We start from the raw sequence: 25,897 nt of genomic DNA, 5'->3' as shown, positions 1-25,897 counted from the left end.
TCGGGGTGGACGAAGCTGACATCAGCGAGTTGTGTCAGCGTTTTTCGGCAGCCAGGTACTTGGCCTGTGGCTGTTCTGGGTGGTTGAGAAACTGCTCTCGAGGTGCCTTTCTGACAGCTCTGTGGGTGTCATCTGCACCCGCCTGCACACAGCTGCTGTGCTCGCTCCTGCGAGAAGCTGCTGGTGGAGGAGGAGAGCAAGTGCAAGGAAATGGCAGTGGGGAGGGCTCTGTGCTGGGGAATGAGCTGGAAACCAAGTGATGGAGCTGTCCCTGCATCCCTGCAGGCTGCGGGGGCTTCGGGTGACGTGAGAGCTGACTGACGAGGTGTGTTGGGGCCTGTGAATGAGCGCATCAGGACCAGGTGTGGGTCACCCAGGTGTCAGTGTGGCGTGCATGGGCATCACCCTTGCGTGATGAGAGAGGAGGGGTCGGTGTGTCTTGGGAGCAGAGCAGCAGGGGTGTAAAATGCACTGAGGGCCAGTAACAGCAGCAGATTTGAAGGACTCAGTTGTGGCATGGACTCCAGCCTGACATGTGAGAGTGGGCTGTGCTCCAGATCCTCAGGCTTTCCTGAACTAGCTGATGGTCTTGGTGGTCTTGAGTACCCTGTGAGAATGGTGTCAGTCAAGGATTCATGTTTAGTAGTGGTGATCCTTCAGGTGCAGTAGAAACTCCCACATGTTCTGGAGCCTGCTCTCCGGGGTGGGAGGAGATGCTACAGGCTGCTGGTTGCTGCAGCTAAAGGCATTTATTTTTCCTCCTTTTGACTATGAGAGCTAAGCTTCTCCCTGTGGTCTGCAGGGAGTGCTCTGGAAGCAGCCATAGAGGGAACTGAGATCTGTTCTCAGTAACTTTTCCAGGTGATTGTGAAGGAATCTCGTGGCTGTCTTCAAGGCCACTTCGACCTTGGTCTCTGTTCCTTTGGTAACATTGTAAGCTCTTACTTTTACCCTCCCGGGTACTGGAATAAGAGTGGGCTCATCCATACCTCTGTGAGCACTTACACTGGGGTACCTCGACCCTGAAATGCTGCATATAGAGCATCTTATCATTACAGCTGGCTCTGCTGGGTGGTCTGGGCAGGCTCGGTCACAGGAGCAACATGGGACCTTCTGCTGCAGCTGCCTGCCTTCCTCCTATTGCAGGTGAGATGCTTTACACAGTGACACATGTAGTGGACATGTCCTCTTCTGCTAAACAGGAGATACTGGAGGACAGCAGAGAGGGTGGAAGGTGCACAAGAGCTTCTGTACAAGGAGTGATCTAACAGCTGGGACTCCACAGTGTGGAAAAGAGAGGTTGTGGTGAAAGATGGAGGTGGTGGTCAGGCTGACTAGGGATGTTACGTTAGCTCATCAGCTCTGGTACTGGAGCTGGGGGCATCTGGTGTAATCAAACCTAAGATAGAAGAAAGTGGGTTTTCGAGGAATGGGTATTTATACTGCTGAAACTCTTTGCTAAAGAAATGTGGAACTGAAATTTTGTATGGTTTTAAGAGAGACAGAACAATTACTCAAAGGAGAGATTTTTGTGGTTTACCAAATAGACAAACCACAGGAGATCCCTGAGCTGAAGAAGCCAGCAGCCACAAACACGTGGGGTCAGTGTCATGTACTCTCACCATTGTTCCTGCTCCTCCTGGGCTTCCACATGCCAGCTGATGCTGGACATGGCTGGATAGACCCTCAGTCTGAATCCAGATGGCCATTCTCAGGTAGTGACATTGGGCAGCCTTCTGCTCTCAGCAGAAGCTGCTGCTTTGGCAAAGCAGCCCCCACCACCCCCAGGGAGGGTAAGCAACCCCTTGGCATGGGCTGAGGACACCCAGAGGACACCAGAACAGTGTGGTGAGTCAGCAGGTACCAGTGCATCCTCCGTGCTGCAGCGTGGGACAGGCGTTAACAGTGACCATGAGAGCATTGCTGCTGGTGTTTCCATCCTGCTCCTTCCCAGCAGTGAGGCTGTCACTTGGGTGCAGGGATTTGCGGTGGCGGGAGCTCGGGCTGCGCCATGCAGAGAGGTGTCAGCGCCCTGGCACGTGCTGCTGAGCATAGATGATGTGGGTGCAGCCCAGCACACCAAGACCTGTGGACTCATGGTGCCATGTGCAGGCTGGGACACATCAGGTCGGTCACGAGGGCTGGCTGGTGGCCTGGGCTGGAATTGAGCATTGGCACACGTTGGGAGCTGATTGACAAGCAGAGGTGTGCAGGTTGTACGTTGGTGTTTCGGGTTAAGTGTGCTAATGGAAGTTACTAATTTGATGTGTTGTATGGCTGAACGTTAGTTGAATTGGCATGGTGGTGCTCTTAGTGTTTGTTAAGATTTACTTAAAGGCTTTTGCAGCAAATCAGAAGTCAAACTGGTGCTAACCTGAATCTTAGTTAAAACACAAAGATCTGTTAGAACAGTTAGCACAGGAGGCAGCTATGGAAAATCTGCAGAGTTTCTCTGTGCTGAGCATCTGAGAACAGAAAGAGAAGAGAACAGCCTGCCCTCTCCAGGTCTCAGAGAGACCTGTCTTTTCTTTCTTAAGGCCCAGTCAGGGAGTGCATTTGACTCATGCTCTGCTCAGAACCCCTTGAAAAACCTGCTCTGTTTTTGCCTGTTTTCTGTAATTCAAGAACAAGGTGCGTTTGTTGAAGCAGTGCCCATACACTGCCTTGTCTAATCAAAAGGAGAAGGCACGGACGGTGCTTCAGCCATCTCAGTGGACTGGCAAGGGGACTAAGCGGAGCGGAAGGTACAAGTGGAGGTGGCAGCTTTTTTTAGACCAAGTAATGCAGTTGGAAATACAGGTGTGCTGTTACCTTTGTGAAAGGGCACAAGAAATTACCATTTTCCTCCTAACTTATTGGTGGTTGTAATACCTCTGCCTAAAAAAAGAAAGGATAGGTGGAAGGTACCATGGAGAAACAATTCCTCTTAAGAACCTTCACGATGGTTATAAATAACTTTGTGTTATTGCATCAGACTCATATTTTATTTGTCTGTAGCTTCTGATAAAGAAGTGTAACTAAGTTAGTGTGTGAATGGTAAACTCTAGGTGTGACCATTGTGTTCTTACCTCTTCTTGACACGACGAACAGACATGCTGTGGCCTGCAGGAGCTGGTGGCCACACAAGTGCCGTGATGAAGGCATAATGGTGGATCATATCTTTTTCCCCTCATGCTCACTGAGCAGCAGCGGGTCAGTGTGCAGATGTGCAGGCAGGCAGGGCAGGGTCCCTGCCAGCCCTCTGGCCACAGTAGTGGGCTTATCCCCACCCAGCTTTGGGCTGCGTGTCTCCCACTGGTTCCCCGGGTGAGGCAGGTAGAGATGAGACAAGGCAGTAGCTTAGAGAGAGAGGGGGCTGAAGCTGCCATGTGTCCAGCCTTGCCCTGGGAGATACAGGAACGTTAACTGAGGTGAAGATAGCCACTGACTGGCACTGGCAGGGCTGAAGAGCCTGTCATTGCCCTCTGATCCTGCCTGTGCCTGGCAGCATCTCCTGCACTGCCCTGGTTTCAGGCTGCGGTTGCTGGCACAGCCCCGGATGAAACACCTACTTGGCAGAGAGCTGCAGCGCCAGCTCACTCAGCCGGTTTGGGCAGTGCTGGTGCAGACACCGAGAGCCAGGGCTTGCACCGTAAGCCCTGGTGGGGTCAGGGCTGCCAGGGGCAGCTTGGAGGAGCTGTGGGGTGGCCACTGTGGGGACGGGGCAGCAAGGCAGGTCTAGAGCCGTCCTTCCCTCGGGTCTGGTGTCCCCCTGCGGCCTTGGGTGACATCTGAGCAACAGTAGCACCAAGGCCGTTGTGTTTAATCATAGAATCATGAGTGGTTTGGGTTGGAGGGGACCTTAAAGCTCATCCAGTTCCAACCCCCTGCCACAGTCAGGGACACCTTCCACTAGAGCAGGTTGCTCCAAGCCCCGTCCAACCTGGCCTTGAACACTGCCAGGGATGGGGCAGCCACAGCTTCTCTGGGCAACCTGTGCCAGGGCCCAGTCACTGCCCATGGTCAGGTCTCATGGGTTCACCTCTTCTCTTTTTGAACCCATGTGAGATTTCCATTCATTGTGGCAGTGAATTCACAAGTTTATTACAGGTTCTTCAAGAAGCAGTGCTCCCACAGGTTTCCTGTCTCCAAAAATCCTTTATTATTTTTATGCAATTAACATAGAGCAAGTGCTGCTCTTTTGTTTCAGCCCCCTACCCTGTAGCCATCTGGCTTTGGGTGGAGGATGCACTTCCTCATCCAAGGTAAATGAAGGAGTCTAGTTTTGTTAGGAGTGGCTGCTGGCTACTTCTGATAATCAAGGTGTTCCCCAGGCTCTTGCTCCTCCTCTGGTGAGTCTGGTTTTATTTGGGAAGTCTGTTGTTTGACCGGGTCCTGGAGATTGTCTGGATGTAAATGAAGTGTTGGTGATTTCTGTGGCAGGAGAGAGGGCGTTTCCTGCGCCGCTCAAAGCCATGCCTGATTGTTACAACCTTCTTAAGCCCACTACAATGTTCTGCAAATTACATAACATACACGTAATTAATTGTGTTCACTTTCAATCGTTAACATAGATTATAGGGTGCCTTCAGTTGTTTATCTGCACTGTGTATGACACACTGGTGGTGTAATGTAAGTGCAGTGCTCAGGGCACTGCTTTCACTAGTGTGTGCTCTCAGTTCTGGTGTCCTTAACAGCACATGCCCCCCCCCATCTGGTCTCTGGTGCTTCCATTGTCCCAAGTGTCTTGAGGAAGGGAATGCTTCAGGACTTTTTGTGCTACTGCAGGACAGCAGGGAGGGTCCCCAGCCTGCAGTACATGGGCTCTGTGCTGCCTGCTGCCCGGGACTGGGATGCTCCTTTCCATCCGGAGTCCAGCTGCATCGGCATGGGCAGCATCAGGACCTCGTGCAGCTTCTTGTCTCTGAACGAGGAGGAAGGGAGGGAAGAGCCACAGATCTGCCTGGAGTGAGCAGGGAGAGCGTGGCAGGATCCTTGCTGGGGTCTGAGGGAGAGACCACAGTGACCTGATGATTTCTCTTTTCTGTTCTGCAGATTCGTTTGTGAACAGCCAGGAATGGACCCTGAGTCGCTCAGTGCCTGAGCTGAAAGTGGTGAGTACTTGCGACTCATGCCTTGGATACTGCTTGTTCTCTGATGTTTTCCAAATCCCTAAGAAAAATCCATGTTCTAGTGTGGCCAAGTGGAAATGCAGAGAGACTTCAGCCCTGCTAAGGGGAGAAAAGGGCTGGAGCTGCCGTTGTGCTGGGGGAATCATAGAATCATAAATGGTTTGGGCTGGAAGGGACCTTAAAGCTCATCCAGTACCAACCCCCTGCCATGGGCAGGGACACCTGCTCTAAGGTGTCCCAGGAGCCTTCTCTTCCCCAGGCTGAACAAGCCCAGCTCTCTCAGCCCGTCTCCATGGAAGAGGTTCTTCAGCTCTTGGAGCATCTTTGTGGCCTCCTCTGGACTTGCTCCAGCAGCCCTACGTCCTTCTTATATTGGGGGTCCCAGAGCTGGACACAGGACTGCGGGGGGTGGATCTCATGAGAGTGGAGTAGAGGAAGGCAAAGGCAGGCGTAGGCTTCTTGGAGGCTCACACTCATAAGTGAGAGGGTGTTGATCTTGGAGAGCACTCAGACATGGAGGTCAAAAGGTGGTATTTGAGCACCTCACCCTTCCTGCTGGCCACGGGAGAGCTGCAATTCTTGATCAGGTACTGCTGCATGGGCTAGACCTTCAGGCGTAGCAGAAGCAGGGGCAGATCCTGAGCGGTGGGTCGGGCATGCATCTGCCATCATCACCCTCAGAGCTGCTGTGGAAGTGTGCCAGTTACCATGTGGGAGGTGTCACCTCTCCGTTGGAACCTCGCTGACTGCAGCTCCACAGTGGGGCTTCCCTGGCCTCTGCTGGCCACCTCCCAGACATGAGTGCCCCGTGGTGTCCCTGCTGTGGAGGGCAGTGGGTAAAACTGTCACCTCTGGTGCTTTGTTCTGCCAAGCAAAGGGCAGGAAGCTCCTCTGGTTTGTCAGCACATGATGTGTTTCACAGGACGTGCTGTTACCAGGATTCATCACCTACCTGTAGGATAAGGTCTCTGGTGAGGGCTACCTCTGCCTCCCCTCACCCCTGACACAGCCCGATCATTTGGGATAAGGTTGTGAGGGAGGGGTCCTGATTTTGGGGTGCAGCATCTCTGAGATGGAGTTGTTTCCCATGGCCTGCTGTTGCTGATGGCCACACACCAGCTGACCAGGGCCGTCTGTGAGTTGGTGCAGGTCAGCAGTGCAGGAGGGGATGTTGGTGGGCAGGAGGCTGCCCATGCTTCCGAGCATCTGGCTGGGTGTTCTTGGGGACCTCACAATCTGTTCCACCACTCCACTCTTCCCGGGCTCTCCATGGCAGCCCTGAACTCCCTCTGAAGATTGTTGGCATGTCTCCCTCAGCCCTTTCAAGATGAACTTTGTCAGTCTTACTCCGAGAAGCAAGAAGGCTTTTTGCAGAACATACCAGCAGCATGCTGCCGCGATTCTTCTGATCTGCTGCTAAGTGAAAATTAAAACAAACTTTTGAATATTCATTTGTTAGCTTGGCTTGTAAAATGTGTGTCTGTTCAAAAATACCCTTGCAGCTATTCTGTGTACTGCCTTCTGACATAGTAACATTCTGCAGGCTCCAAAACGGTGCTGTGAGCGAAACAAACCTAAAGCTTTTAGTTCTTCGTCAATTAGCACAATCCTTTTCCCATGTTTTCCATGACCTCTGGGGATCTCTGTTGCTCCAGGGTTTCATCCGGCCGATGCAGCTCTTCCTAAAAGCCTGGAGGCCTTTCAGAGTCTTGGTTCAGTCCTGGCCTTGCTGGGCGAGAGCCTCCTCCGTCATGTCTCGGAGCTTTCTGTGTTCAGTGGTGGTTTCTGGGGTAATTTCTTCTGTCTGTGGCTGTGAAAGGAAGGGCGTCATGTAGCAGCAGAGCTGCTCCTGCCTGCATCTGGGGTGATGCTCAGCCAGTGGGGATGAGTAGAGCCAGGAGGTCCTGAGCTTTCGAGTGCGTGTCAAGGGATCTCTTCTGCACCGCAGTGTCGTAGCCCTGGCTGCCCCATGGGTGCACCGGTGCTGCCATGCCTCCCATCCTCAGCTCCCAGTGGTGCTGTTGTCCCCATCCATTGCAGGGCCCAGCTCTTCTCCCCACGTCTCTACAGACAGACAAGCTCCCAGGTTACCACAAAGTCATGTTGACCACAGCTTGTGTCCCTCCTTCTTCTGTGGGAAGTAACTGTTTCCTTCACCTCATCTGCCAGAGGGCAGGATCTTGCTGCTTTCTTCCCTGCTCACGTTGCTGTTTGCACCACAAGTGGTCAGTGTACTTTCTTTCTCTAAGGATTTGTAATAGCTTTATGTATTTAAGTTATGTTCAGCAGTTTTTCCCACCTGAATTTTATCCTGAAGCTTCGTCTATCTGCTGGAGGCTGAGAGGAGGCTGTGTCTAGGAGATGGCAGCAGTTCCTGCAGACAGGCACAAATGATGCCCCTTGGCAGGGACTCATCCATGGACTTGACATAGGGCAATGTCAGCCCTTCACTGGCCAGCACAGGGGCAGGCTGTGTTCCCTCATTTGCCCAACGTATCTCGATACAGAGGTTTCCATGGTGCCTACACACCATGTTTTGTTTCGGTTTAGTGCCTCTGAAGGGTCATGTTCCTCAAGACTGTCAGTTCTGTTTGAGCTTGTTTATAACACCGGATGAGCTCAAGGATAAGACAAAGCAGAAGTGGATTTCAGCAAGACGTAGGACAGGAGTTTGAGTATAAACAAAGTGTAAATGCAGCCTCCATCCAAGTTTTAGAGAGCTAAACATGATTGGAGTGTTTAATGTCTGATGTTGCATAGGGTCCTGGCTTCCAGGCAGCCTCCGGGAGCTGCTCTGTTTTACAGTTGTCCGGGGACTGAAGCTGCACTGGGCTCTGAGCTGAGACTCTGAGCTGCCCACTCTGCACCATGGTATCCACAGTTTGTTCTGTTTCCACCCCTTCATACCCCAGGCTGCACATGCCGCCATCAAAGTGCAGCAGTGGCCGGAGGAAGGGCTTGCCTTCGTTCATACCACACGCTACAGTGCTCGTGTGGCCCTTCCAACTCTGCAGCTTGCTTGGCTCCAGAAGCACGTGTGCGTTACCTGTGAGGTGCAGTCTGGTACGTGTTCTCATCTGTCCAAACGCGCTGTGTATGAGCTGTAATTACTGCTGCGGGTGACAGACCTGGCAGCGATACATTCAGCCTGGGCATGCCCATGGGAGTGCGGTGATCCACGCTTCCTAGTCCTGGGCTCCTGGCACCCTGATCCTGCTGGATGCTGGCTCCATGTGGCAAGGGCACAAGAGATGCTGGCAAACCAGAGGGTTTCCTGAGCTCCTGTAGTGTGGTCTGCCACCGGCTGAATGGCACTGCTGCGTGACTGGTTCATCTCTGCCCCTTGGCAGGAGCGTGCAGGTTGCCTGGGACAGGACCAGTGCAGCAGCAGCTTTTGAGCACCTGGCTGAAAGCTGGAGAACCTGCCTGGTGGTGACTCACTCACCAACCTCATCCCTTTACCTGGAAAAGGTCAGCCATAAGCTTCTTTTTGGTGGCAGAGGCAGCTTGAGTGTTCCCAGTTACTCCTCTCCTCACCCTCCCTTCTCTCAGCGCTGGTGTGGCTGTGCTTGGCCTGCTCCAGCAACTGAGCGGCTTTGAAAATAACACTGCAAACAAGTGCCGGGCTGGACTGCCTGTTCTGTGCGCTTCATGGGCTCTGCATGGCGAACTGGTAGGAGGTTGCCAGGGTTTTGAGGTGCATAGGCCTGTGGAAGAAGTGAGTTAGGCTCTTGGCCGAGAGCATCTCTCCACAGGCCTAGAGCATCGGGAGGAGGTAGAAGAGCATACTGCAGGCTGAGGGCACCTCTACATTGCCCCAGTGTTTCTACTTCAGCTCCATCAGAGCAACACAGCAGCTGACACTGGAGGAGCACAAGGCAGGATGCTCGGTCATGCAAGAGCCCGCTCCGCAAGCTGTCCTGTCCCCAGAGCTGTGCAGAGTAGCTGTGGGGTAGAGTTGACCAGTTGGAACTAGGTCTTTTGCAACGATGGAAGAAGGTGCCCCGTCACCCCAGGGCTGCTCTCTCATCAGCAGGCAGGGCCACTTGCAAGCCCTGAGGCACTGCAGTCGTTTTGAAGAGTTGGGAAAATGCTGACACTAAGAAGTACTGGGTTTTCTGGCTGACCTGTCCTGGGACAGCTACGTTTGTTTGGTAGTGGATTTGTGGGGTGATCCAGGCTGACAGACCCCTAGCCTAGTGTGCTTCAACCTAGTTAAAAATCAGTGCTAGGTGTCGTTATTTTCAGTCAGTTAAAGAGTGGTGCTGGATGTCTTTCTGTGCAGGCAGCACAGCCTGCTCCACCGGGAAATGTGTGCTCTGCTGCAGCAGCGTCACTGCCGCAGCGAGGAGCAAGTGCTGCACCTTGCTGCTGGCATTGGAAACAGCAGCTCTACCGAACACAGAGCCAGTCTCTGCTCTTGGTCTGCTTCTGGCAGGGGCTGTCAAGAGCAGCACACCAAAATTTGGGATGCATGGGCTGGGAGAAGAGTTCTTTTCCTTCTAAGTACTGTGACTTGGAAGGGCAAGTGTTCCCCTGAGGAGCAGGAGGGTTGTGGGAAGAGCTAACACAGTGGTGACAGGGCTGCGCCTGTTTGGGGCTGGGGACAGGGGTCCTCACCACCCTTCATCTGGGTGCCTGCGCCCCAGTCTCTGCTGCTGTCAGCCCAATTGAAACCAGTTAATTCCCCTAGGCCTCTCACCAAGTACTGGGCTGGGTTCCGCCATCCCCTCTGCCCTCCCAGGAGCATTTCTGTCCCCCATGTGTGTGTGCCCAGGCAATGGTGGTCTTGCCATGTTGGGGGTGGCCTCATGTAGAGGGAGACATGTGGGGCACATGGGTGGTGGGTGACATGTGCCTCTGTTTCAGGGCATTGTGGGGAACCTGTCCAGTGGCAAGTCAGCCCTCGTGCACCGCTACCTGACCGGCACCTACGTGCAGGAGGAGTCTCCAGAGGGTAGGTCCGGAGGGTGGTCTGGGTCCTCTGCTCTAAAGGTGACCCCAAGTCTCTGCACCTCATCTGCCACCACTGCAGGGCTCTGCAGCCTTGCCTGGCCTTAATTAGGGGTTTCCCCTGGTTGCCCCCCGCTCTCACTTGACTGCTGCTTTGCTCCCTTCCCAAGGTGGCCGATTTAAGAAGGAGATCGTAGTGGATGGTCAGAGTTACTTGCTGCTGATTCGAGATGAAGGGGGCCCTCCCGAACTCCAGGTAGGAGACCTATACCTCCAGCTGTCCTTTCCCACCCTGTCCTGGGAAGGGACCTACCCAGCTGCCTCTTGGAGCCCAGTTGTGAGAGAACATGAGGGGTGTGAGGCCCGAGGAGGGGCTACCCGTGTAGTGACTGTTGACCCCAGGGCCTCCCCACGGTGCTGGGGAGCTTATGGCACAGGGCCTGGGGCATGTGCTGGGGCTCCAGGGCGCCTGTCTGGGCTGTAACAGCTGGTGTGTCTCCCTCAGTTTGCTGCCTGGGTCGATGCTGTGGTGTTTGTCTTCAGCCTGGAGGATGAGATCAGCTTCCAGACAGTCTACAACTACTACCTGCGGCTCTGCAGCTACCGGAACACAGCAGAGGTGCCGATGGTGCTGGTGGGCACACAGGGTGAGAGCGGGGCAGCTGGGCTCTCTTCCTCCCTGCATGCTCCCCACCCTGGTCAGGAGCACTGGTGATGTGTCCATACTGGTGAGAGAGCACAGGGCATTAGCCCTGTGAGTGGCCAGGGATCCCAGTCTGTAAAGCTGTATGTGGGACCGGGTGATGCTGTGGTCCCTAGTCTTGGGCCCTGGAGGAGCTGAGCAATTCCCTCTCAGACCATCTCGCTTCCCTGCAGAGAGCTGCCTTCTTCACAGAGCCACTTTCCTCTTCGAAAGAAGGCACCTGAGTGTGGGAGGGTTTTCTGCTGGTGCATTGCCCTTCATCCTCTGAGGTGAACTGCAGCAGGCAAGCTTTTGGGGGGGGTGGCAACTTGCTTTCCCAACTTGCAACCCCAAGAGGAGGCCTGAGCTTTGGAGCGCTGTCTCCCCTGAGGTCACATGTGGATGTGGCGAAGAGCAGCAGCAACCCAGAGCTGCTCTGTGACTCCTCTTCCCCGCAGTGCTGGGCCTGGAATGAGCTGGGGCAGGGGCAGAGGCTGTGAGGGAATTGTCATGAAACCACAGTTGAGGCTGCCAGTGGGTGCAGGCAGCAGAGGAGGCAGGAGACACAGGGCCCGGAGACCCTCTGGGCACCCCAGGCATGCCTGGGCAAGGAGCTGCCAATAGAGAGGGGCTGCTGGGAGAGAGGGCAGCCCTTTAGCGGGACTCCTGCCTGGCACAGCATGCCTTGAAGGCAGCCTCACCTCCAAAAGCCTTGCTGCGGGTGCCCAGGAGGCAGGGAGGGGCAGCAACGAGGGCATTGCTTCAGGTGACTGAGCTCCATCCTTCCTGCCTGTGGATGGTAAAGTGCAGGAAGGAGGGAGCCTGGGGCTGCAGACATTGTGTGGGTCTAAGGGTGACAGCAGAAAGCGGGAGGATGCGAGTGAAAAATGTCTTGGTAGGACCCAGTTCCTGGCAAAGGAGAAACTGAGGGTGGGAACAGAGGTGGTGACAGCAGGAGGGGAATCATAGGGGTGTCTGCTTTGGGCCCCAGAGTAAGAGTAAAACAAGGTTGTTAAACTCTGGGTATTTAAAGATTGTGGAATTAGTTTTAGGACTGAGTGGTCTTGGTTCAGGACTGGGCTGGGGTTGCTGGCATATACTGTGGAGGCTCAGGAGAGGGGAAGAGTGGCAGAGGGGTTGGTGATCGTTGTCCCAGACTTAGAGCGAGGTGAGGTCACAGCCTTGGTACTGTCACATTGAGCAATTCACTGGAGAATTCGAAGAGGACTTCTTTACAGTGAGAGTCCCAGTACTCCCTTGGCTTCTCCTGAGAAGGTTCATTTACAGCCGCTGTTTGTCCCTGGCATGTCTTCAAGGATTGGATTCCTCTTGGGAAGATAGTTTTTCCAAAACATGCAAGCACTTAGCAGCCGTCTGGGATACAGATTAAGCCTATTTTTAAGTGTTGTCCACCAAGGCCTCATCTGTGAGTTCATCCTGGCAGAGCTGTCTCTCCCGGTTAACTGAGGATGTTTTTTCCCGTTTGATTCCTTAATATGTAGGGTAAGGCCATGAGACCTAAACCAATTGAGACTGGCAAATCTGATTTGCTCTGCAGCTGAGGCTGCCTTGCCTTGCCATCCACAACTCCCACTGGTTTAGCCCCCTGTCTTTGGAGACATTGGTGGCTGGATGGTTAGGGGAGTTGAATAGGGTTCATTTTAAAACTGGTTCATTTAAAAAGGTTCATTTAACAATTCAATTTTTCTGCAAACATGGGACTTTGTTATTTAAAGCATTAATCAGAGAGTAGGTATCTCAGTGTGTGAAGGGAGGGAGGGAGACCAGAAGTGTGCCCTGGGACCTGTGGATAGATGTGACACTGGTTCTTGCTCTTTAACCTCCTCTCCCTTTGCTTTCCAGATGCCATCAGCGCCACGAACCCCCGGGTCATTGATGATTCTCGGGCACGGAAGCTTTCCAATGATTTGAAGCGCTGCACCTACTACGAGACCTGTGCCACCTATGGACTGAACGTGGAGAGAGTCTTCCAGGATGGTAACTGCAGCCTGGAGGGTGTCCAGGCGAGACAGGGCAGCAGTGCTGTCCCACGGAGGGGGCTTACACCACCTAGACCAGCAGCTCTTGGTTAGAACAGCCAGGAGGCCAAGGGGGATAGGCACACATTCGTGTGCAGTGCTGTTGCTTCACACGTGCAGACCTGCTCCAAGAAGTAGGATATACTCTTGTGTGTGGAAGGAACTGCACGTGGATGTGCATGAGGGACCGCAGTGCAGGGCCCAGCAGATCCTTTCTTGCAGGGGCTGCCCTCTGGGTAGCCACTTGTTCCAGAGAGCAGAGAGGCTGCAGGGGATGGTTGCACCCCCATGGTGGGCCTGTGCAGCAAGCTGTCTGTATGAACCTGCAGAGGACTTGTTAGGCTTCAAAGACGGGTTTGATTGCCTTTTGTGGAGGCGAGGAGGAAGCACAGCAGAACCTTTGGGTGTTAGAGGTAGGCGAGCAGCAACTGAATGATGGGATGGGGCAGCTGTTCTCATGGGAAGTGTGTGGAAGAGCATTTCTGCTTAGACTTGGAGGGAGGTCTGCATAACAGTGATGCTGTAGGGTGGAGAGGGAACCTACACCATGTCTTAGGAGTTTGCAGTTGCTTAAATAAACCAGGACCCTGTCCTGTAATGGGACTGCATATTTCTCTGTTGACTTTCTCTATCTTGTGTTGAGGAGTGCAGCAGGGAAACTGTTCAGTGCATGTGGAAGGGTGTGTGCAGAGCTGAATAGCTGGGCAGGACAGAGTTGCTTATGGAAAGGAGGAGAGCTGTGCTGGTAGTGTTTTTAAGTGGAACAAGCACATGGAAGAAGGTTTGGAAATCACAGTGCAGTAGGACCGCCTGAAGGCAAAAATCCAGCTTTGTCCATCGCAGCACAGCAAGATAGGCTGAGGGCAAGATGCAGGACTGAGCCTGCCAGCAGCTTTAAGTGCTGCCTACTCCCTCTGAGCTGGAACTGCTGATCCCCCTTCCGCTGCTTAAGTCTGTGACCTGCCAGTAATCGCCTGTTGCGGAGCTGAGGATCATAGTTGCAGCACAGCTTTTCTTATGCAGAACATGCAGAGATGTTCTCCTCTCCTGCTGCTTGTCCACCTCTGAGACTGAGAAGTCAGCCCAGAAAGTGACCTTTCAAACTGTTCCACCTTTCAGGCCAGGAAGCCTTCAGCATCCAGCAGCCTCTGCATTGGTTTGGTATTCCAGGGGAAACTAGGGTGACTCTGTTGGGCAGGTTGCTTCTGACTCTCCCTTTTTCCTCCCCTTTATGAGTAGTGGAGGAATGGTGGGAAGGAACAACTGGGAATAGTGAAAACTGCAGCACACCTGGAAGGGGAGGATCTGCTAAACCAGCTTAAAGGTTTGCAGGGCAAGTCTGAAGAGAGAAGCAGCAGGTGGGCTCTGTGCAGAGCTGTCCCTGGCTTCTGGAAAGCATTTGGCACTGTGTGTCATTGAATTTATTCAGGTTAGTCCTTCACGTTGGTTCTGTGTGTCCCTTCTCTGAAGGACAATACAGTGAAGAACAGCAGCTGGAAGGTTTGGGAAGGGGCTGGGGAAGTCACTGCAGGATTAGGAGCTGCTGTTTGTTAGGCTGCTTCTCATCCTTTTTAAAGGGAAGACAGAATGAATTGTGCTCTGGGGTTGTTTTTTCTCTTTGTTGACCCCGGGAGCAGAGACAACACAATCTGAAGTAATGCGATGTGTGAGATGAAGGCTCTCATGCGAGACTGGGATGCAACTTGTAGTGCCAGCACTGCTTAGCAAGCTTGTTGGGAGACCTTGGGCTGCTGCTCGGAGGCTCAGGAGCGAGCAAAGTGCTGTGCTTCATCTTTTGTCTGGGCTTACAGGCTGTACATGTGGTCAGGAAGGAGGCAAGGGAGCAGGTTTGTCCATGTGAGGAGCAGCAAGGCTGAGGAAATCCACAAGACTGCAAGGAACGTGCTAATCGGAGAGTATTCAAACAAAACTGATGTCAGTCTGAGCAAATGCTGGAACAGGGAGCATGGACTGCCCTGCTGGGAGGGCCGGTGCTGTCCCTGGGCATGTAAGCGGGGGAGCACCGAGTGCAAGTCCACATGGCTTCTTGCCTTCGTACAGGGCAGCAAGAGAACCATTGCTGGAATGTTGTTGAGCTCAGGTCTCAGCACTTGAAAAGGACACAGAAACTGAGAAGTTTAAAAAAATAGCTACAAAAATTAGTCAAGGCTGGAGAAAATACCTGATAGTGATTCACTAAAAGGGCTTATCCATTCGGTAAATCAAAAACACGATTGAGAGGTGACTTGATCACAGTGTAAGAGTAACTACATTCCTATCTACATGGGGAGAAAACCTCAGATAGTGAGGCTCTGCAGGCTCACAGAGAGTTAGTGCTAGAAGCCAAAGCCAGTCGAATTCAAATTTTAAAGAATCTTTATTTTTTTTCTTAGTAGCCCTCTTTTCATGAGCCGTTGGAAAACATGCATAAGCAAGTGCTGTATGCTGCATCTCGTACTTTCTCCAAATCCAGACCATGTCCCTTTGTGGAGGAGACTCTCACCCAGATGAGTGGTGCAGTATAGGCTGGGTGAAGTTTGATGGCTGGCAGCATACAGAGGTCAGCCTTTGTTTCAGCCAGAGAGATCCTTCTGGCCTTCGAGTCTGTGCATGCCAGAACTGTCTGCGTTGCTGCAGTTCCCTGTGCCATGCCATATTTCCTGCAGTGGGCTGCCTCTGCCATGCTCGTACCAGTGTCCTAGCTGAGTGTGTTGCCTGGAGCTCTGGAGAAAGCAGTGTGATGCTTGGGAGTTACAAATGGAGTAGAGGGACTTGTCATCTTATAGGAGATCTGGAGTAAATCGCAGGTATTCGATGCTCTTACCTGCCTGCTCAACTGCAGGACCACACAGGTGCTCCTGAGCACTGCTGTGGCAGGGAAAGAACCGGGCAGGAGCAGCGGAGGAGAGCTGAGCTGCAGACATCACCAGCATCTCAGAACTATTCAGGGATTTCCAGGATCCAAGCTGACTTGACAGGATGCGGCACTTTCCAAGTGTGTAAGAGGCTTTTCCCAGTGAGCACTGGTGGGTCCTGATGCATCTGTTTTGGGATCTGGAGTGCTGCGAGTCATGGGTTGTGTGAGGAGCTTGCCCAGCGTGCGATCCAATTACCAGACAGACCTCATCTTTATATGGTTTCTCCAGCACATGTTACTCAGCCAGATCATGGGAGACCTGCCCCATGCAGGCAGGGGAAGGTGTTGACTTTCCACTGCAGAAACAGGAAGACTTCTCCAAGCGGTGGTCTTTGCTTTTTTTGCAAAGGTTTGCTTGCTTGCCCGTGCTGTACAGAGCATATGCTGCACCTCTCTTGCCACCCAACCCCCTCAAGTCCTTCTCCTCAGGGCTGCTCTCAGTCTAGTCTCCCCCAGCCTGTGTTTGTGCTTGGGATTGCCCCGACCCAGGTGCAGGACCTTGCACTTGGCCTTGTTGAACTCCATGAGGTTCTCACTGTCCCACCTCTGCAGCCTGTCCAGGTCCCTCTGGGTGGATCCCTTCCCTCCAGTGTGTCAGCCGCACCACACAGAGACAGTGATAAGCAAGTGATCCCAAAGACTGGCTTAAGGGATGACAGAAATTATCCTCGAAAAAGTCTGGCTGATATTCAGGACGTGGAAGAACCTCTGCCTGGAAAGCAGAAATGTGAAGGCCGCCTCAGGATACCTCAGTGAAGGGTTGGTGAGATTTTATCACCACAGGTGTGGTCTTGCTGGCCTTGTGATCAGTTCCATTGTTACTGCTAATGGTACAGGATGAGTGACGAGGCAGAGCCTCTGCCAGGCTCTTTGCCTGGGACAGCAGTTGCTGAGGAGTTTGTCTGAATCTTTTCTGGCCCTGGGGTGCCTGAGCTCGAAATGGGCCTGGCCAGTGTTTGGAGGAGAGATGGGTCACACAGCGAACACTGCATGAAGCTGGCCGGGGGGAGGAGAGCAGGAAAAACCAACAGGTTGATTCAGTCTGTTTGGTGGGTCTAGAAGGGGTTCCTGCTGCTTATGGGACTAATGTTTAGCTTGGGAGTCTGGACAGGCTCCAAGCTTTATTGGATGAGCAGGTAGCAGCAGCGGCCTTTGCCTGTCTCCGTATAGGACAAGGCACTGCAGCTGTGAGATAGCAGGATTTGCAGTTGCTGTCAGCATTTGACTTTTCCAAATGAGTTTGGTTACACCACGTGTGTGGTGCAACATCTATCTGGGAAGGGAATGTGGCAGCTCCTTTATTGCAAGGGTGCACGATATGAGGCGTGCTGGGTTGGAACTGTGATGTTCCCAGTGCCTTCACTTGTATTCACCTGAAGGGTTCCTCCTTCTGTGAAGGGGAGGATACCTGGTCAGTGTGCAGGAGAAAATGAGGAATGGTCATGTTCTTGGCTGCATTCCCCAACAGCTTGTTTGCCCTCATGCTCTTTGACAATGCTCAAGATGTTTATTTCCAGAAAAGGCGGGAGACTGGGATGGTTGAAATGCAATTTGGGGCTGCTGGCATCAGACAGTGAGGTCACAGGAACTGGGAGAGTTGTTCTTCACATTAGTTTTTCGAACGTGTAAATACTGTGAGGGTCACAAGGGCCCAGGCTAATGGAGGTGGCATTGCCCAGGCTATTCAGTTCCGTAACTGGCTCCTGTAGCTGCTGTGAGGGGGTGAGCAAGAAGTAACTCTGGCTGCCCAGGGGTTCTTCTGCGGCAGCCCAGGGCTCTGGGTGGCTCCTTGGTGTCCATATGAAGTCACTGCTCTGTGTGAGACCCAAGAGATCCAGTGGCCTTTGGGGACTCAGCATGGGCAGCCTGCCCTGCTGCCTGCTGGAACAGCCACAGGCAAACTGTCCCTTGCAGCTGGGTTGTGTGACAGTGGCAGGCAGTGGGGATTGTGAGGTTGGGTGTTCTGCAGAAATCCTCCCTGTCAAGACAGGGTGGTGCAGTTTGAGCCCCAGATGTTGGCATCAGTTAGAGGAAGGGTTGGGGTCTCACAGAAGCCCCCCCAAAATCTGCGGGTGGAGAAGGTTGCTTTCCATACTTTGAACCTGTCCTTTCTCCCTTCTTCCAGTGGCTCAGAAGGTGGTGGCTCTACGGAAGAAACAGCAGCTTTCCATCGGCCCCTGCAAGTCCCTGCCCAATTCACCCAGCCATTCGTCTGTCTCTGCAGCCTCCATTCCTTCTGTTCACATCAACCAGGTGGGAAATGAGAACGGGAAAAGCCAGGGACCCCATGTGCTTCTCCATCCCCTCCTCAGTTCACTTAAAACACAACATGTTTAGCCTAGCCTTAGGCTCATACTAGAACCCTAGAGTAGCTTTTGGGAAGAGCAGAGTGGTTATCACCCTGGCACTTCAGTCCGTACCCCAGAATGGCTTGATTCTTGCCCTGAGGTCAAGCTTTGTATCTAAACTATTTGGTCTGGCTCATGGTCTCCAACAGTTGTGGGGTGCTTGTACAGCCACCCCCAGTGGAGCAGGGAGTGGTCTGCAGGGAAGCTCCTGGGCAGAGCAGGTCTGCGGAAGGGGCTTCAGTCTGGCTGCCCTGGCCAGGCAGGCAAGCCTGGGTGGACACAGCTGCCCACAGTCCTGCTCTCTCTGGCAGTGGGAAGCTGATGGTCTTCCATGCGTACTCAGGTGGGCTTCATAAGGAATGTGTTTGTGCAGTCAAATTTAGTGTTGAAGGAGTAGCAAAGGGAGGTGAGTAGCTGGTGAAGGAGATCCTTTGGGCAGCTGCCTCATTTGCCTTAGGGCTTTGCTGCAGTTTCTAGCACCCACATAGATGCTGATCTGTCTCTCTGATGAGGAGAGTGAGATACCGGGCTCTGCTGCTTCTCAGGGGCAGTCAAGCCAACAGATTTCAGCTCTGAGGCAACTGGCATATGAAATCACAGGAGCTGTAGCAAGGACTCAGGAAGTCTGTCTGTCATGGTGCTGTCAGACTGAGTAACAGCAAGTGTAGCAGCTGGGTTTATGGAAGATGGGATATGGCATGGCTGGAGCAGCTGTGGGCTCCTTGGCTGCCGCAGCAGTGAGCAGTGCTTGAAATTGTTTTTGAGGAAAAGAGCAGCTAAGGAGCATGTACGACTGAAGAAAAGGCAAACTGACACTTTTTTCATAGGGGTATTAGCTTTAAACCTTAGGGTGTATCTGAGCCCTCACACCCAGGAGGACTTCTGGTACACCACCACAGGGGAGACTCTTCCAGTAGAAACCTGAGTAGTGTCTGCAGCCCCTGGTTGGACCCTTACATCAAGAATTTTCACATACCCATGTGAAGTTATACCTGACTGTACAGGCTTCTAAAGCTGTACAAGCAAATAGATGTGCACAGATTTTTGCAGAGACCAGTGCCTGGTGCTCCAGGTCACCCAGACACCAGCGAGTTCAGATGAAGCCCCTGTGTGCAAGTAAATAGGCTGATCCCTGCTGACAGGCAGAGCTGCCTGGTGAAGCTGCATGGCTTTCTGATCAGAGCTTGCTTGTGTGCAGCGAGCTTGGGATACAAGCAGGGTGAGCACAGCTGCGTGCAGAACATAGACACCTATACCGTGCCCCGCAGTGTGTCTGGATATAGGTGCTTTCTGAGGAGTTCGATAGCAGGCATCCAGGATGGAGACACAATCCAGGGAAAATACAGATTTGAGTGTATCTGGTAATTTGAGGATTTAATTAGCAGACAAACTACAAACAGTCAGAGACTGGTTGGGAAGGAGAGGCAGTCTGTATGGAAAGGGGAGCAGTGTGAAGATGGCCACAGGCAGTGTTCCTCAAGGAGGAGATGAACACTTGTTTGATATTTTCTTCAATGTCCCAAGTATGAGAAAAAGGTCCTAACAAATACATACTAACTACTAACAGCACTCGCTGTGCTGGGCAACATGTTTGTAGTGAAGCTAAAAATGTGTTCCCTGTGTGTGGGGTGTAGGGATACCAAACTTCCCAGGTGGATTCCAGTCACTCATGTAAGTATGCACTGAAACTGGTGTAGGAGCAGCAAAAAACAAGTGGAAGACGAAAGAGACCTTAATGCAAGAGGAAGTTAAGCACTTGACTTGTTTAGCTGAGGAAAGTGAAGACTGAAATGGACCAAACCTGACCTTTAAAATACACAGCTGTGAAATGAAAGAACCTTTTAAGAAAAGAAGGTGGTAGAAGAAAAGGGGTGGATTTGAGACTGGTCATGAGGAAGCAAAGTTTGGGCATCAGAAGAGGTTTCTAACTGCCTGTCATGAGTTTGTTAGAGGCTTTTGCTTGGAAACCTGCCTACTTTCCTTTCCTTTCCTCCAGCCTGGTTTGCAGATGGCATCTGTGTAGAAGTGAATGCTGGCTCCTTGGCTCTGAGGCAGGACCCTTACTCTCAGTACCTTGCTCCTGGGGCTTTGCTGGAGGGACGTAGGTAGTTCTGGTGGGAAAGCAGCACTGTTAAAGGGAGGTAAAGCAGCATGCAGCTAACAGGATAGTGCAGCTAACTGTAAGGTCTTTCTAAGCAAGAAATATTTATTGATTGCCTGGATTGTAGCAATGTCAGCAGTAATCCTTCTGGAGCTTCCTCCCTCTGTCTTCCCTCCCTGCACATGCTCTATGCCTTCTAATGCCATGTCCCTCCTGTGCAGAGCAAACCTGGATGCCACAGTGAGGGTCAAAGTTAATTTCTGTTCCCTGGGTCTTCTGTGGCTCAACCACAAACCCTGTTGTTTCCCAGTGACTTGCTGCAGTAATCTTTGCTGTGGGTTACACATCTCTCTTCCATTACAAAAAGCACTTCTGAAAATAGAGTATGAAGTAATGGAACTGGTGAGTAAGTGTAAAATGCTGTGAAGTATTTCCCCCTTCTTGCTTGGGCTCAGGAATGAGGTTCTTGAGCTGCTTCCCACTGTCCTTAGAGAAAATCCAACTGGTTTGAGGAACACACATTCACTGATTGCTAGTGTTTCTAATACGGACTGGGCAGAGCAACCCACATACTGGTGCATATGGGCTTGCTGCCCATGTTGGGGGCCACACATCCAATAGTGAGGCAGTGACCCAGTGATCAGGGATGCAAAAGAGCCCAGAGTCGCTGCTCAGGAGTGCACTGTGATGGTGGGGACACCCCAAAAGGCATGGTCTCCGGCATGGGCTGGAGCAGCTGTCCCTAAGACAGGGGAGTGCTGGGTGCAGGCAACTCCAGAGTCCTACTGGGCACTGCTCTTCAGATCTGGGCTGCAGAAGTGCCAGAGCCTCTCGTGGGGCTGGGTGATGGTGGCTTTGCTCCTGGGAGGTGTCTTTTGTTACTGGCACTAAGTATCCTGAGATACTCAGTGGGGAAACTCTGGGAAGAGGTGGACAGGCTGCAGTGTCAGGAAGAAGGAACGAGAGTAGTGCTGTGTTTTGTCTTTTTCTACCTGAGGGTATGGGGCTCTCGCCAAGGTTTCTTGCTTGCCTTCACAAGTAAGGGAGCAGGAACTGGCATGGAAAAGGATCTCAAGGAAGGGTTTGGGTACACAGGGTTTGACATGGAGATGAGATGGAAAGAAGCCAGGCAAAGAATAGAATTAGGAGCTTTTGTTTGCCTTGGACTGCAGCTAGGTGTTGGTGTTCAAGGCACACACTGGGACAGAAGGATCTCTTTTTCTTCTCAGTACCGTTAGTAGGAACAGCGGGACTGGCATTTTGCATAGTGAGTGATTGGCCAGGAGGAGCCTCTGGGAGCCTGTGCACTGCTCTGTCCTCACAGGGCCTGATTGTGGGTGTCGAGAGGTGCTGCCTGCAGCTGCTGGCCATGCGTGGTGGCACTGTGCTATGTCCCTTCCAAGCAGTTATGACATCTTGGGCAGCATTTTGTTCCCCTTAGCAGGCTGCCTTTCTGAGAGCTGTTAGCAACAGCTTATCCTCACCCCCTAGATCATCCCTCTTCTGCTGGTAGCTATGGTTGAGATCTGCTTCCCTTCATAGCTTTGTGCCTGGAGAAATGGTGGTGCTGTCTGAGATGAGAAGGATGTTCTGCCTGGTGCCTGGTCCCCTGGCCTGTGCGTCAGGGCCAGCTCTGTCTGCTGGAGCTGGCAGTGAAGAAGGTACTTGTCTTCTGGAAATGGGAGCAAGTAGTCCCTGCAAGGGGTTGCTTACAGCAGGCAGGAGCTGGGAGCCAGCCCTGCCTCTTGTCCTAGACCTGGGGACATCTTTCTTGGAAGTAGTTTGATGCTACGATTTGAGTCAAAATAACTTTATTGGAAATGGCCACCGCTTGTCTCCTGACAGTCTGGCCAGTCCATTGCAATTGCTGGGAGAGGAGAGACCCCAGAGGACCCTGGTGATGCTGTCACCCATCTGTCTGGAGGACTTTCTTCTCCTGGTGTGAGGTCGTGTCTGGTTTCCAAACCTTTGTAATTGTATAAGGTTTCCAGACTGGTAGGGCTCTGAGACAGTGATGGCTGTGTGAGGTGTTTTGATGTCCTTGCACAGTGGATGGTCGTCTTTATTAACAGTTCTTGAACCAGCCAAAGACCCTGGCTTCATTTCTGTCTTTGAGAGTTTTGGGGTTATTCTGCAGCCTGGTGCCTCAAAGGATGCTTCTTCCATTAAGGTGGAGGGGAGGGGAGCTGTAGTAGCAGGTCAGCTGTGGTCAGGGTTTTCCACCAGCACTCACAAGTGCACCAGACATGCTCAGCAGGTGTGTGACCCTGGGTACCGTGTTCACCATCTCCCTGGTCCTCTGGTGTGATACGAGCCAGGGCCAGCCCTAGTAGTCCTGCATGCTCCCTGGGGACACCAGTGGGCCTTTCCAGCAGCATGTGGGGCATGGATCTGTACCCATTGGAACAGACACCACAGATCCCCCAGTGCCCTGCAGCTCCGGAGGAAAAGCTCTTGCTTGCTTGCTGGTTCAGGCTCTCCTCTCCTGCATCCTGCCATCACCCGTCACTGGATGAGCAGGTTAGATGGGTTTGGGAGCCCTGTTCCTTGGCTTGCCCTTGACTTCCACCCTGCTCCCTTCTGGGAGCTGCCTGTCCCTTGCCTGCAGGGTGTGGGTGGGAGTTTCTCAGGCCAGTGGATGCTTGCAGTACTTGTGGAGTTATTCCACCTGATTTCCTTACTGTTGCTACCCCTTTCTCCATCTTTCTTCAGGGACTCTGAGATGCCTTTAGGAGCACCCCAGGCTGTGGGATGAGTCACTGCTGCCTGTTTGCTGTGGGGTGGAAGTTTGTCTTTCTGCCAGGGAACTCGTTCCCAGCAGCTGGCAGGAGGTAACAACAGGCACCCCCACGGAGCCTTGCAGGCTGGTGGAGTGCACTGTGTAGTCACTGGGCCTTGGGAGGTGCTGCCTGGGCTCAGCTGCCCTACTGGCATGGGTGGCCTGGTGTCACGGCTTCACTGATGGCCTTGGGCTGCCGTCCTGCACAGGCTCTTTGTGACACTGGGAAGTACATTTCGGGAGACTTTAGTAGGAGAGCAGATGAAAGAGGTGGAAAATTAAAGTTTGCAAGTGAAATGAAACACAAACTGCGGCTCACTTCTGCTGGGTAATGAGTGCTTCCCGGCCTGTTGCAGCATGTTTCAGCAGGGTTCAGTTAGCGTGTGTCTTGGCAGCTGGAGCAACAGACATTTGTATTTCCTCGTGGAAGCCCACGTCCTGCAGCCTGCTCAGCTCATGATCCCTCCATTTCATGGTCTGTACACTCCTGGCTTCTTCCCTGTCCCTGTGCGGGCACTGAGGCAGTGGCTGCTGTTCTGTTCTGTTTGCCCTCTTCTGTTCAGAGCCTTTCCCAAATCTAACTCCTTGTTCTGGCTTATGTCTTTTTATACCAAGAGTTACTACATCTTAACTTCAGCTGAGTTATTCCCTCCTCAGGCACCCTCTGGATCTTCTTTGAAGTTCACGATACTCACTCATTACATGCTAATGGGAAGGATTTGTCCCGTATGTGTTTCACTAAGTTTTCAGTTTCCGCTGTGTTCTTAGATTCCAGTAGCAACTGCAGGTTGTTGTTCAGGTGGATCAGCAAAGTAGCTGCCAGGAGCAAAAATAAGGTCTTTGCCCAGACCTGTCATCTTGTCAGGGTTCTCCCACATCTCTGTGGTTTGTTCTGGATCCCTACTGAGGTCCGGGAGCAGCCTGCTTTAGCTGAAAGGTGTGGTGGTTCAGGATTGCCTGTGTAGCTGGAGGCTATGCTGTTGACAGCCTTTGAGGGAATTTCTCCTCTGCCCTGAACTCATGGGATGGTACCATCCCTCACACTTGCCTTTGGTGCGAGACATCCTTCAGCCCCAGTACCTTTCCTGAGGTTTGGGTGTCTGTGGGCCACCAGCAGGCTCAAATGCTTGTGTCCTTTGTTGTTCAAGACAGGTAGTAACCTTGACTTGTCTCCAACACTAGTCACACTTACAGGCTAAAGAAACTTATTCTGGCCAGGCAAAAATTATGAACAAGATTACAGGGAATATGTAAAATATAAACCACAATTTAGCAAGATTTCTTCCTGGGAGCTTTAGAATCCATCCCCTAACATCCATGGGGTTTGTCCCAGCTGCTATGGCAGGAGCCCAGACTCTACAGCCTCTTTGGAACTGAATCCTTCCCACAGTCATAGCTTCATAACTGTCCTGGCCAGGTTACTGAAATGCATTGCTCAGCCAGGAGACTGCCTTAGAGTGCTTTCTGGACTCCTGGCAGCCTTGCCTGGCCCACCTTCCTGGGTAGCAGGTTATCTGTGCTGCAGCATTGGCCATCTCTTCCCTCATGCTTTGAATCTTTTTCTGACATGGTTCACACATTATGCATCAATTAAATAGTGACTGTACACACATTGTTATGCCTGATCCTAAACTTGAGCAGTGTCAGCAAATTCTCTTTGACTCAGTAGCCCTAGCTTTCTGCATGTCACACTCGGTCCTTCATCACAGTGTTTGTAGAACACTTCTTCATGCAGTGTTGAATCCAAGGTTTGCAGGATCTCTCTGTTAGAGGTTCAGAAGTCACTGGCAGGGTGGCACACTGCTTGCTTCTCCCTGTCCCTGGCGATCCCTCCTTCCCTGCGAGATGGCAGCAGAACTCCCTCATTCAGCACAGGGTTCGTCAGCTGGACAACACTTGGAGAAGCCTGGTCATGTTTCTGGACAGAGTGCCCTGCCTCTTTTATACATATGGAAAAGTAGGAGCAGACCAGGTTCCCACTTGTTCTGCATTTAGGGCATCAGAAGTTTTCCTGTCTCTGGACAGGCTTGGGGCAGTCTGATGTCATGGGCACATGGGTGTCTTCTCATGGAGCACCTCTCGCAGATCCTCATCCCACATGTGCTTGTCTTTCTGCTCTAAGCAGTAGGTGGGAGCAGAGGAAGTCCCGGGGCTGCAGGATGCTGCTGCTCTGTGAGCAGGTGAGCTGCTCTTTGCAAGGCCTGCTGAGCAATCTAAGGCCAACTTCTTCAATGTATATTTGAAATACTGTTCAAAGATCAGCAGAACTGCCAAAGAGAGCGCAGACTGCCACGTGCCTTGTCGTAGTAAAATGTCCTGGGCTGCAGATCTGAAATGCTTTTGCGTAGGTGTTGCTCCTTGGGACCTCTTGGAAGCTCACTTCCAGCTCGCTGCCCGCAGAGCTTACATGAGCAGAATGAGCGTGAGCAGCTCCTCGTCTGAAAGAAAAAAGTGTTGCTGAGGTGGCTGCACAAACTGCCTCGTTGGATCTTCCCCTCTCCCTCAAGTGAGTTGTTAGTGAAGATGCAGCATGCAGCATGTTGTCCCACATATTCCCAGACGTGGGCGACTACAGCCAAGGCCACCATGGTCCACAGGCACAAGAGGTGTGTGACACCCTTGGGGTCTGCTTGGATAAATCTCAAAACCAGCAGCAGAGATCGTTAAACAGAGTGTGATCTTAGCTTATGGCACCTTGCGCTTCAGGATTGGAAAGGTGAAGGCTCAAGTCATGGAGACACACATCCCTGTATCATACGTATTGGTATCGTAACTGTCATCATGACACAGGAAGGGACCCAGTGGGACTCTGAGCCAGGCAGGCTCTAAGCTGCCTCACAGCTTCACAGTGGGCTCTGTGGAGAGGAGGGTTCTCACCAGCAGACTGTCTGATGGATAACTGTACTGGTCCTGGTTTTTGGAGAGGGAGCATGCTGGCCTATCCCCTGCCATGCCCCTCTGAGAAGA

At 52.4% G+C, this 25,897-nt stretch overlaps 1 protein-coding gene across 4 annotated transcripts in view; it reads left to right on the top strand.

Annotated features, from left to right (window-relative positions):
• The window catches only part of AGAP3 (ArfGAP with GTPase domain, ankyrin repeat and PH domain 3), a 135,181-nt gene that overhangs the window by 46,420 nt on the left and 62,864 nt on the right, over positions 1-25,897 (top strand). For all 4 annotated transcript variants that reach the window (XM_030491467.1, XM_030491374.1, XM_030491555.1 and 1 more), the window contains exons 2-7: positions 5,035-5,093; positions 9,981-10,068; positions 10,235-10,320; positions 10,570-10,711; positions 12,610-12,744; positions 17,828-17,955. In XM_030491467.1, coding sequence (XP_030347327.1) covers positions 5,035-5,093; positions 9,981-10,068; positions 10,235-10,320; positions 10,570-10,711; positions 12,610-12,744; positions 17,828-17,955 — 638 coding nt within the window. The remainder of the gene's footprint in view (positions 1-5,034; positions 5,094-9,980; positions 10,069-10,234; positions 10,321-10,569; positions 10,712-12,609; positions 12,745-17,827; positions 17,956-25,897) is intronic.

This window comes from Strigops habroptila, chromosome 1 (genome assembly GCF_004027225.2).
Source record: "Strigops habroptila isolate Jane chromosome 1, bStrHab1.2.pri, whole genome shotgun sequence".
In the NCBI taxonomy this organism is placed as follows: Eukaryota; Metazoa; Chordata; class Aves; order Psittaciformes; family Psittacidae; genus Strigops; species Strigops habroptila.
Note: the sequence above shows the minus strand (reverse complement) of the source record. Positions and strands in the feature narration are given on the sequence as shown.